At 34.2% G+C, this 12806-nt stretch overlaps 1 protein-coding gene across 9 annotated transcripts in view; it reads left to right on the top strand.

Annotated features, from left to right (window-relative positions):
- The first annotated feature begins 1212 nt into the window (after positions 1 to 1212).
- The window catches only part of LOC133181579 (casein kinase I-like), a 28566-nt gene continuing 16972 nt past the window's right edge, over positions 1213 to 12806 (top strand). For 5 of the 9 annotated variants that reach the window (XM_061316090.1, XM_061316097.1, XM_061316095.1 and 2 more), the window contains exons 1-4: positions 1214 to 1712; positions 8129 to 8169; positions 9614 to 9683; positions 12490 to 12638. In XM_061316090.1, coding sequence (XP_061172074.1) covers positions 1544 to 1712; positions 8129 to 8169; positions 9614 to 9683; positions 12490 to 12638 — 429 coding nt within the window. In that variant the 5' untranslated portion in view covers positions 1214 to 1543. Of the gene's footprint in view, positions 1713 to 8128; positions 8170 to 9613; positions 9684 to 12489; positions 12639 to 12806 lie in introns of all 9 variants that reach the window. The other 4 variants (XM_061316091.1, XM_061316088.1, XM_061316096.1 and 1 more) reach the window with 2 other exon arrangements.

The following is a 12806-nucleotide window of genomic DNA, read 5'->3' as shown; positions in this document are numbered from 1 at the left end:
CATTGTATCGACCTTAAAACTTGCGAAAAGATGACTTCAAACGAGACTGTTGATATCCTTGTTTCATCAACTTGTTTGTCAATAGCTTGTAACGTTTTAGAAATTGTTCATACGTAGAGCATGCTCTTGCGTATCGAATCAGCTGAGAGACATTAACCCCATATGCAGGTGATAAGGGTATATTGCTACATAAGTAAGGGAAGTTGACGATTGAAAAGTTGAAGTCATCACGTTTATCATAAAGCTTTGTTGTTAGGTTAGACAATATAAACATATATAAACACATATATACAAAATACCGGTATTCTGTAAATCTATTGCTCTGTTCAATTCCATAATTTCTAAATCATTTGTTTAATTGTTTGGTGCTGATCTTACGAAGGTAGAAACTTTTATAAAGCATCATACCACTGATTTAGGTACCTCATCTATTTGCACGTGTCAAAAACAGAATGTCATACATTTTGAGAAAAAAAATATCTATTAGATATTATTTGACCAAAATTTTGGCAATATTTAAATAAATAATAGGAACCTCAAAGTAAAACTGCATTAATTTCCTATTCAATTGTACCTGTAAGGAAAATTTTGTAATTGAGTGCTTATTACCACCGAAATAGGTTTCTCGAGGATACCTCTTTCAACTCTTATAGATCTCGTGCAGTAATTCGTATTTTTTTCATAAAATTTCTTTTATGAAAAAAGTATGTTTTATTCTGGACCCTCTTCGTTTCTATCCGAAAGGCAAATTTTATTGTTTATAGAGGGGTTAACCGATGGCATTTTGACCTATTTTTGACACGGAAATGACGTTTAGTGGCGTGATTATGCCGGTTTTGGTATAATTTGTGTAAATTTACTTCAAATTAAAAGAATTTTGGAAGGCCACAGATTTGAACTTATCATTCTCATGTTCTATCTGAATGGAAATCGGTGTCTTGAGGATCTGCGACCTTTATGTGCAATGTTTATTATAAATAAACCGACCGCCTGGTAACGGGAATCCCCGACTTGCGCACTTTGCCGGGCGGCTGATATTCTTATTCCGGTATTTATTACCGCTAAAAAATATAGTCCCAAATCGTAAATTATTATATTCTTTGAAGGTAATTTTATTGTTAAATGTGATTTTAAATGACTAAAAGATCAATAACATTATAGATTTATAATTTAATTTTGATCTTTTGTTGACTTATCATTGATGCGGAATAATTTTGATCGCCCGAGCAGCTGTAAACGTAGTTCCTTATCGAGGAAACCATGATCGAATAACAAACTTGTTATCATCTGAATTTCTGGAAAATGTGCTCTGAAATTAGATAGAATTAGGATGTGAGGATAAGAGTGATATGTTGCAATCAGCGTAGTATGGGAAAATTCCACCCACCCCCACCCAAACTCAAGAAAAAACTTGGATTGGGTTGGTATATTAGTTGACCAAGTCTGAAAAGTACTGAACGTGGTGATTCCATAAAAACTGAACAACGAACTTTTGTCGTTCGTTAAATAAATAGAGATAGCGTATAGACCGCTTAATAATAGTATGCACTCTCAAGCTAGAGAGTACGAAGACGCTTCTCGATCTGGAAGGAAACAAAGTGCTCGAAGCATGCAGAACAGAACAGGGAGTTCAGCTGGACCCATGATGGTGGGACCAAACTTTAGAGTGGGCAAAAAAATTGGATGTGGGAACTTTGGCGAGTTGAGACTAGGTAGGTTTACATTTCTTTTGAGTAGCAGTGAGGATCAAAGCTCAGCATTTGTTGTGAAATAATCTCTTTCTATTAGAACAAAAGATTTGAAGGGTGTGGCAATTCATATGTTATAAAATTTTCTTTTTTACTCAAGGTTGCAGTGCAGTATCTGTAACTTGTCTGTATGTTGTCATGCAGTATGTTTATAACTCCTTATGCTATCTTTGTGTTTACGACAGAGTTCAGGTGAAGGACATGGTTGACATGATGAGAATGGTTCAAAGCAATGAAAACACTGATATCTATTCTCTTTGTTGTAGCAAAGATATTATGCTATGAAGCTGAACTTCTGTGTGCTTCTGGATGTTTAGAGGCGTACTTTGTAGCTATTAGTAAGCACCAAGAATGGGCATATGTTAAGCAGCCTGAATATTCATTGGAACTAAGAATACCATAATAGAGCCAAAAGATTAGAAACAAAACTTTATGCAGCTTCATGGTATTATTTTTGCTTTCTGGTGGTTTGACATATTTACACCTTGTTAAACAATCAACTCTTTTTTTTTGCATCAATCTCATAGCATTTCCTAAAGTAAGTTATAAAGTATATTTAATATTAACAGTTAAAAATTTCTAAAACACACACACACTCACACAACTACTTATTTTGAACTAAAAATGAGATCTTAGGCATAAATTGAAGTCTATCTTGTGCCCCATATTGTCCACCGGGTCTCCATCTTACTGGTGTTAACCCCAGATATAATTTAATTTGAAACACTCAGATTTTTATTTTTTTAATGAAATGATTTTTTTTATCCCTGAGATCACTGACAAAAAGGCTTAAGACAATAAGAATTTTTCATAAATTACACTGTATTTTGTTATATATTCAATCATAGACATATTTGTATCGTTCCAGCCCTTGTACATGACATTATGGCCAGTAGCCTTGAAGCAACTTTTATTAGTGCATGAAAGTACCTGGGCTTAATAAAAACCAGGCCTGTTTCCAAAAGGGGGATATACATGAACATTGAGCAAATATCCATAATGACATGGATTTAATATATTATTAGTACATGTATTTTAGGTTCCTGTCTTTTTTTGTGTTTGTTTGTTTATGGCATTTTGATTTGAATGTCATGAATATTTTTAATGTTCCAATCATGAGTAGATTTCGAGATACTTATAAGATGTATAATGTTATTGGAATTTTTTGAGGAAATGGTATCCAACTTTCAAAAATGTGAATGATGTAACAGGTTTAATGAATGTGATACAAGTTTTTAACCCATTTGTATGTTGGATATTTCCCGTTGACTTTTCCATGTACGTTAAGTGGTTTCTGTGTACTATAGTACAACTCTGTGATGTCCCTTGTTTAGAAGGCAGTGGTGAATTCACAAGTGTTTCAAACTTTCTGATCTATTGTTGAAAATCGCTACAACCATGATAACGCAGTGGTGAATTCACAAGTGTTTCAAACTTTCTGATCTATTGTTGAAAATCGCTACAACCATGATGAATTATTGACTTGCATTTTAATTATGTTAATAGTCATCTCATGTGATTCATTCATCACTGAGATGATGAAAAGCCAAAATTGAAATCTCAATATTACGAAGTTATATGAAAGTTAAAATTGCGATGTTTTTTATAAGCTTTTATTTTTAGTTTTTTTTAATTGTGGATTCAGACAGATAATGTATTTGGTGGCCTCTATAACATCCTGTCTCACTGACTTGTTTCCTTTTTCAGTATGAAGTTACAGCTAGTCCTCTATAAGAGAGTATGTACAATAGATTTTCACATATGTGTGTGATGTATTTCACACTTTAGTAATCATAAGTAACAAAGAGGTTAATAATAAATACAGGATGTGTGCATACTCGGTAATGTTTCCCTGTGGTATCTTCAGCAGCCCCAGACACGCATAGATTCCACTGGACCATGTTGACCAAGGTCTTGTGTTCAAATGACCCAGCACCTTGTAATGTTGATAGCATTAACATCTATATCATGTATATAAAATGAAAACATTTATAACAATGTGTGTATTCAAAGCCTTTTCAAAATAAAGTTGAGGTTTAGAAATGTCAACTGATTCGTGCTTTTAGTTTTGTAAGATGTTGATCTGCTGGCTTTCTTTGTGTCCTGATGGCCAGTGATGGGTGAAGGTTTTGGGCTGTACTTCTACAATCACAAGAACACATGTTGAGGGCAGGGAATTAGTGGGATATATATGTACACAGGAATGGAAACTTGTTTATTTATTTAAGGCCTGCCTGGCCTGGTCCTGTGGTGAAGGAGATTTAGTTATTTCCCTGGAGTTGCATAATTTTTGTGTGAATCTGATAAAACAGGACTTAAAAAAACATGATATGTAAAAGGTTTGAATTAGCTTCAAATTTTGATTTTAAATGCATCATATACATCAAATTTTTTCACAGATTAAGATAAGTATGTCTAGTAGTATTTGAATAGTATGTTTTTATATTAGTTTTCAAAGCTACACTCTATTCTAATAGAAGTACATGTATCAATTGGCAAGCTGACTTCATTAAATGATACACAGTGTATCAAGATCTACACCCTCTTAGCCACAGCCCATTTGTATCAGCCCCAGCCATTATGAGTTTGTGGAGCTGACTGTTCTTTTTGTGTTCCTCAATCAATACACATAATACTACGTAGATAGTCTGTACAAACTGTCTTTTTATGGCCATTACACATGGATTCTTTGATCACTAATTGTTATTAAACCATATTTGGTTTTTGGATGACAGATTTATGAAAGAGGATTCAATGTCGTCTCAGTAATTGTTTGTACATGTGTTCTAGCACTCATTAAGCTAGTGACAGGGAAACCCCATATTGTTTGTGTGTTTGTATGTGTGTGACTATGAATGTAGTGACAGATATAACACATGCACTTGTGACAAAATAAAGTTTATACATCTACATGAATTGACAAGTAAAATCATATTATGATTGGTAATGGGGAAGGGGAGGGGGTATACATTCAAATCTAATTTTAGGAGAGTGTTGAATATTCTCTTTAGATTTCAAGAGAAAAGCACTAGGAGTTTCAGATATGCAGGGGTGTTAATTGGTTGAATATAATTACACACTTGTATAAATTGGATACTGTAGATGGTTTTGATAAACAGAAGGTACTTGCCTTTTTTTTTTAATTCAAGGTCATCCTCTCTAGTTTTATTCAACATCCTTTGGTGACCACTTGACTTTACAAGTAAATTATTTCTTTGAAGACTTATTAACAGTTTCTAATTCTGCTGACACAGCAGTTTTCCTCCATGTGTTAATTACGGGTCTGTTAATTAGTACTACATCATAAGAATCTGTGTTTGATTTTAATATATATGTTGTATCCTGGGCATTGGTCTGATCGTTTATAACGTTACATGGTCAGGGTTTATGATGCCATTCTTTACTGTCAATCTTTGTGTGACGTGACGAGGCTACCCTTGTATGGTAATAATGTTATGGCTTAGTAAGCAGTTTATGTTCTACAATGTCGACTTAGGCCTGTGTTGGATTACCACAACTGAATTAAGGAACTATGTTTCATGTGTTGATTGTCTTTATACATAATGTAGTGTACAATGTAAAATTAACAGCACAGTACACAAATAACCTTGAAGGTCTAGGAAGACATGAGTAAGAGAGTGGGCCATTTTCTGTGAGTACTTTATAGCTTGTGGTAAATATTGATTTTTAGGTAGGATCCCTGCAGGTTTAACTAATGACACAGAAAGCAAAGGGCATATGATAGAAGAAACTCTTTCTTGGTAGATAAAGATCGGATCAAATCCATGTACAATATTTGTACCCATGTGAAACATTTATTATATATATTAAATCTTTCTTCAATTAAGTGTATTATTTATAAATTGAGGATGCTAACACTATGAAGTAGAAAATTTATTAGATGTCATTTTTATAAGGCATCAACTAAAGTGTTGTTAAAATACAATAAATTTTATGATCTCCTTGATATTTTATATGAGAGATTATCTGGTGTGAGTACATACTGCAAGGTCACTGTAAGAAGGAAAGGTCAATGTCCCAATATGTTACCAGTTCTGTCTACCTGTAATTGCATGTACTGAGTGTCACATTGCTCACCTGGGCACATTAACATACATATCAACAGCTACCTCACCTGGCTACATCATCTACTGCTTGCTCACCTGGGCACAGTTGCATACACGTCTGTAGCTAGCTCAACTAGGCACATTAACATACACATCTCTAGCTAGCTCACCTGGGCACAGTAACATGTACCCCTATATACCTAGCTCACATAATTTACATATAAGAATTTACAGCTAGTTCACCTGGGCAACTTAATATGTACACATTTATAGCTAGCTCACCTGGGCGAATTTACATGTAAGCATTTACAGCTAGCTCACCTGTGCACAGTAACATACACATTTATAGTTAGCTCACCTGGACACATAATCCGAGATTCCTCTGACTCTAACCCCTGCTTTTATATTTTGACATGTGCAGGGGAGAGTCAGAGCGGAGGCCATATTGAAAAGTGGGAATTCAGCGACACCAGCTGACGTCATGCGCAAAGAAATCAAATGGCGAGGAGGCGACCTAATTCAAGTGATACTTCATTTGTCGGTGATAGGGCCGTTTAAATGGCGATAGCATCATATTAGTGATGAATAAGTTGTAGAAGAATCATCCCTTTACTGAGTTCTTGCATCTCGGAAGTTAGATCCGCAAAATAAAGTTGTAAAAGGTATGCAGAGTCACGACACCAGCTGGTGTCGCTGAATTCCCACTTTTCAATATGGCCTCCACTCTGACTCTCCCCTGCACATGTCAAAATATAAAAGCAGGGGTTAGAGTCAGAGGAATCTCGGATTACTGGACACAGTAACATCACATTTATAGCTAGCTCACCTGGACACAGTAACATCACATTTATAGCTAGCTCACCTGGACACAGTAACATCACATTTATAGCTAGCTGAATATTTAGTGAAAAGTCCCTGTGACTTTCTACCTTCCATTTTGTTTGGACACATTTAATTTTATAAAGATGTGTACCTAACCTTAGGTCCATATCGTCACTGTATTTGCTCATCAGCATGGCCTATGTCTTAATTTAGATTCTCCTGTAGATATACCTGTATCAGAGACTGTGTCTCCTTACCAACATAGCTATATTTAGCCCTTAATTTATCTGGACCCTTACTATTTTAGTTATAAATCACTTCTTGAAATTTATTTTGCTTGACTGACTTGAATGATGGTTTTAAGGGTAACCTTCAGTTAGCTCAATTCTGATAGGTTAGTCAGACAGGCCAAATAGGCAGTCCTTTTATTTTTTTTATCTTATGAGCAAACAGAAAAGCCTCACCATGAAATGATGATATGGATTATTCATTGATTAGTTATAAGTAGAGTTTTATCTTGTAAACTCAAGCCAGACTACAAAATCAGTCATTTGTCAGATTTTTGCCATTAGCATGATTAGTATAATCTTGGAAGGACAGTGATTTTGACACACATTGCTTTATATTTTATTTATATTGTGATTTTAATATTGGCTGATGTATCCGAAGAGGATGATTTTCTCTTCAAATAAAATTGCACCAACGTTTAAGGGATTGCTCTGTCATCAACAAATTTCCAATGATAAACAGAATGAGCACTGTGGTACAGGAATGTGTGAAATTTAATTTCACAAATGATAAATGTAAATGACATTGATTCTCCATCCACTCAAACACTGATGATGTGTTTGTTTTCATTATGGGTTTCATTTGATCTTTAAAAAATGGGGGGGGGGGGGGATAAATGATGTAAATTCTTGGAATAAATAATGATTGGTTATATATATATATATACAATAATTAGTTATAACTAAGAGAGAAGTGTTCTGAATGGTTGAATGTGTTGTAAGACGTGCATACAAACATAACATGTTTACATGTGCACAAATTTTCTTAAAAAGCTAAAGAATATTGAAAGTTTGTTAAATTATCTATGGCAGCATCTATATGCCTACTAATTATCTATATAAATAGATAAATATATCTAAATAAAATCGCACTGTACTATGGATGTTGTGTTTTACTGAAGACGTTTGGTCACATTTATAGGTTAAACATGCATTTGTTGAATATGTATTGCACGCTGCTGAAGAAAAGGGAAAACTATCAAGTTTCAGATTTATGAATTAATGGAGAACTATTTTTGCTTTCTGTGGCCATTGATTCATAATCCTGCAGACAATTGATGAGGCATAAGTTATATAAGACTGTAAATCCACTGATAAAACAAGGATTAGGTTGTTATGGTTTCTCTTTTCATTAAGACAGATCTCTCTCCAAGAGAATATTGTATTGTTTTATTTCTAAATGTTTTATATTTGTTTTTTGTAGGAAAGAATCTGTACAATAATGAGCATGTGGCAGTCAAATGTGTAAGTAAAACAGTGTATAAAGCTACACACAGTTGTATAAGTAAAACCTTAGTGTAAAATGCTAGTTGTACAAGTAAAACCTCAGTGTATAATAATACACAAGCAAAACCTCAGTGTAGAAAGCTACACACAGTTGTATAAGTAAAACCTTAGTGTAAAATGCTAGTTGTACAAGTTATTGAGGGGGTCATACATTGTTTGTCTGTCTGCATGTTGTGTTATCATTTCCCAAATACTGTCACATTCAATATTTCCCAGCAATTTCCCACTTATCCCTAAAGAATCGGCTGACTGGGATGATCAGCCCTCAACATCACAAGTGAGTTAGTGTACATAATGTTTACATTGCAGCCACTGTGAATACAATCTTCTCTCAGTATGATGTCATTAGAAGTTATTCCATTGAAAGAAATAGATTAAACTAAAGTCATATATAATCAAGAAGAAGTGGTCATGATAGCAGATTATAGGTCATTCTGTTGGAAGGCATGAAGTCACAAGAATTCTATTCATTTATTGTGAATATTGATTTGTACATAAGAGCTCAATTTTTTTCTGAATTGGTAAATTGAGTTTTGGTAATTCTGACTTTCTTTGGCCATCAGACTATAAGGCCCCTGTAATAAGACTTTCAATGCTCTGGAGAGATTGGTATCAAGTTGTGCTTTAGTGGCTAAATCTCTGTACCACAGATAAACTCTAGCATACATACAATATCTATTGAACTTTGTTTCAAGTGTGAATCAATATTCTGAAACCCTGCTAATCCCTGATCAGTGGTGAAGGAAGGATATATTTCCCAGACAAAGATAATATGTGTAGACAAGTATCACCATCTAACAGTACAGTATAAGCCCTGGGGGTCAGGATTCAGACATGGTGGGTGTATGATTATCTGTAAAACTGCATATAGGCATATTTCTCAGAGGAGGTTTCATAGAGACACCACAGACTTAGTTGACAGAGAGTTGGGTTGTATTAACAGTCGGTGATATTTCACCCCTAGCATTTGGATTGAAGGGCAAAGTTGTTCTTGTAGATCATTGTTCTTTAATTCCATCTCTCTTGATCTGTACAGCCCTCAGAATTATGTACTTTGCATATGTTACTGATTTTTAAAAAAAATCATGGACATTTAAAATCACACATAAAAATTAAAAGCTATACATCTACTCAGTGCCAATTCACTATTAAGATTTTAAATTTAGCATTGTTGACATGGTGGAATCTGTTGATGATATCTTATGTAGACAAAGAATAGAAAGTTCAACTATATTTAGAAATGATGAAATCAATAAACATTCATTTTAAGTTAAAAAAAAATGAACAGAAAATATAGTTTATTTTCATAAGAAATTTATTAGAAAATAACAAAGGAAAATAAAAATTGATAATTTTGATAACAAATGTTATTGTTTTATTAACCTCGGAGTATTTTCTGTAGGAGCCTATGAAGTCCCGAGCTCCCCAGCTTCACCTTGAGTACAGATTCTATAAACAGCTTGGACAAGCGGGTAAGCTTATTTTTCATAGACAGGAGGAAAAAATTTTCAGTGAGGTGCACCAGGAATTTTTATATTTGAATAGAAGGAAGGAGGTGGGAAATTTTTTGTTACGTTGAAAAAAAAGGGGGGGGGGGGTGTCTAGATAGTTAATGCTAAGAAAAGAAGGGAGTATAATTATGTGAATTCATCACCAGTGTGATAACTGTTAACCTGGGTATTTCACACTTGATCTTGATTGAGACTTCTGGTAAATAAGCAATTTCATCTTAACAAAAAAAGCAGACCAGTTATTGAATATTGTTGCAGTCTAAAACAGGCAGTCTGTTGAATTGAGTGATAATACCATATAAAATGTGTGAAATAAGCGTCAAAATAATGGCCATTTCTAGCGACGAGGTAGTAAGCTCCATAGAGACTGAGACTATAGTACTTAAGGTATCTGAGGACGGATCTATACTAGCATCTAGACCAGGAGTTTTAAGCCATATTTTAGGGGGTGGATGTCTGACTGTCTTCACTTATAAAGTAGTTAAAATTTGAAGAAAAACAAGTTTTACATGAGTAATGTTTATGGTAGATATTTGAGCATGTTGTACTTCATGTATGCTGGAGATTAGCTAGATGGTTTCAAGTGGTGGATTATTTATAGGATATGCATGTAATATTTAATTAAATACCATAATTTGTGTCAAATTGAAAGAATGTAGGATATGTTTACATGTAATGATTTAATAGCTGAAATTATAACGAATGCACCGTACTGTGTGTATGAGTCATGCTTTAGAGATTTCATTATCCCAATTTTTGTCAAAGGTCAATAACACTGGTGTACTAGGAGATTGTCAGAGTCGGTAAAAAACAAAACAATGTAACAACCTGCTACTGAAGTGGAATATTACTTCCTTAATCAGGGAACTTAAATATTACTGAGTACAGGAAGTTCTCACAACCAGTGTGTGTGTGTGTGTAGAGTCATCAGTAGACTAAACCCCTGATAAAATAACGAGATGATTGTGGGCAGTAACGGGCAGAACCAGAAGAGAATCGTAACAATTCTTTATGTGGAGAGAATTCTATCAGAGTGTAAGGGGGCGTAACTGATGAAAGGGGTCCACAAAGGTCATTGATGTGTCACAAAAAAGAAACAAACAAGGTCCAAATTAACATTAATTAAAAACATTATATAGAATCTATGTGTGGCAGTTATTTTTATTACTTAAAAATGATTGTCAAGGTAAAATGTCAGATTTGCATTACTAATATTAGGATGATTTTTTTTTTTATCTCAGCAATGCCATGAATTTAGTAAATTTGACAGTTGACAAGTACTGCCAGTATTTTTCATAAACCAGAATCACAGTTGAATAGAGTCAGTTTCCCCTAGGAAATGTCATATTCCCCCCAAATTTCCAATGGCTTTTTTAAGATTTCAATGTAAAAATTCTCCCCAAAATGAATGAAAAAGGCTGCTTTGAAATTATGGGGTGACTGTAGATCTAGAGTGTACAAGTGACATAGTTTATACAAAACAGTACAAGGAACTAAAAATACTACTCAAAGATAGTTCTGAGGGAAAAAAATGAAGGGGCTGTATAAATTGTTATTTAATATTGAATTCTCTTTCTTAATCCCAGAAAAGGAGGGGAGGGGGTACCTATTTGATCCAGCTAAAGTGAAGGCTACATGTAGTTCTTGAAGCTGTGCTCTTCAGCATTGCTATTTTATTTTCGGTTTAGTTACTTTTAAGAAGTGGCAGTGGAGGATAACTCGAGGGAGGGATAGAGGGACTTTAGTTATTGACTGGTCACCAGAGGGTAGGGTGTTAAACAGGACTCTGTTTTGATGAGGGTTGTCGTAGAGGGAGGGATACATGTATGTGGGTTCTGTTACTTCTGGGTCATGGCTGAACCACTGACACACTTCAGAGGTCTCTAGAATTAAAACAGTTCCTTGGGGTCCTTGTTTGGGTTGACAACTGGGCAGTGTTTACCTGTGTATCATAAATTAAGTCCTTCTCAATACAAGCATTACACATTTGTACACACTGTCTTTAAAGGACATTTATAATATCACTTGTCAGTGTTAAGTCCACAAGAGGGCATTGACAGAATTAAAGAGACTCTCTCTCTTTACGAGGACCTGAGGTGTTCGTCACTATTGATTTTGGAATTCAAAATCTGTCACATGAACTGATTAGCTTATTTGTATATTACATAACACTGTGATGCTATTCAGAGCATTTTTAAACAACACAGGACTGCAAAAGGACATAAAGATTTAAGTAGGTTTTTAGTTCATACAAAACCTGCTTCCATAAGTATATTTAACTTTTGCAATGTATGATGTTTAAGAAGTTATGCAGAAGTGTGAAGCATTTATTACATGAAATGTTAGATCAGTCCAAATTTATATGTTGAAGCAATTATAAAAAAAGAAGAATATGCTGTGCAAATTGCATGTAGAAATCACTAGAATTATAAGAGACAGGTATTTATTTATCTGTTGTAATTCAAATTTTTAAAGTAACTTTTCCTTAGTTCTAGTTATGTGGTTTAAAGATAACTTTATTTTAGTTCACATTATTACAAATTTATCCCAAAGATGTTGTATTATTCAGATGTAATCAAACTCACAGAAGATAAATTGGGTATGTGTTGAATTATCCAGATGTGATCAAACTCACACAGATAAATTGAATATGTGTTGAATTATCCAGATGTGATCAAACTCACACAGATAAATTGAATATGTGTTGAATTATCCAGATGTAATCAAACTCATACAGATAAATTGAATATGTGTTGATGATTTTCAGAGGGTGTTCCCAATGTGTACTATTTTGGACCAAGTGCTAAAAACAATGCATTGGTGATGGAATTACTGGGGCCAAGCTTAGAGGATTTATTTGACATTTGTGACAGAAAATTCTCCCTCAAGACTGTTCTAATGATAGCCATTCAGTTGGTGAGTGCTTAAAAAATTTCATGTAAAACACTTGTATTTTGTTGATATTTATGTTTTGTAGTGGATTGCAATGATAAAAGTAGACAAAAGGATTGCTTTGTAAGATCAAACCTGGCACTGTCAGCCTTAGAATGTCTTAACTATACAGTGTCAGGTATATTCACATGT

Source organism: Saccostrea echinata, unplaced genomic scaffold (genome assembly GCF_033153115.1).
Source record: "Saccostrea echinata isolate AGI-Se365-2 ecotype Australia unplaced genomic scaffold, CSIRO_AGI_Sech_v1 ptg000009l, whole genome shotgun sequence".
In the NCBI taxonomy this organism is placed as follows: domain Eukaryota; kingdom Metazoa; phylum Mollusca; class Bivalvia; order Ostreida; family Ostreidae; genus Saccostrea; species Saccostrea echinata.
This window is presented reverse-complemented; position numbering and strand designations above follow the sequence as displayed.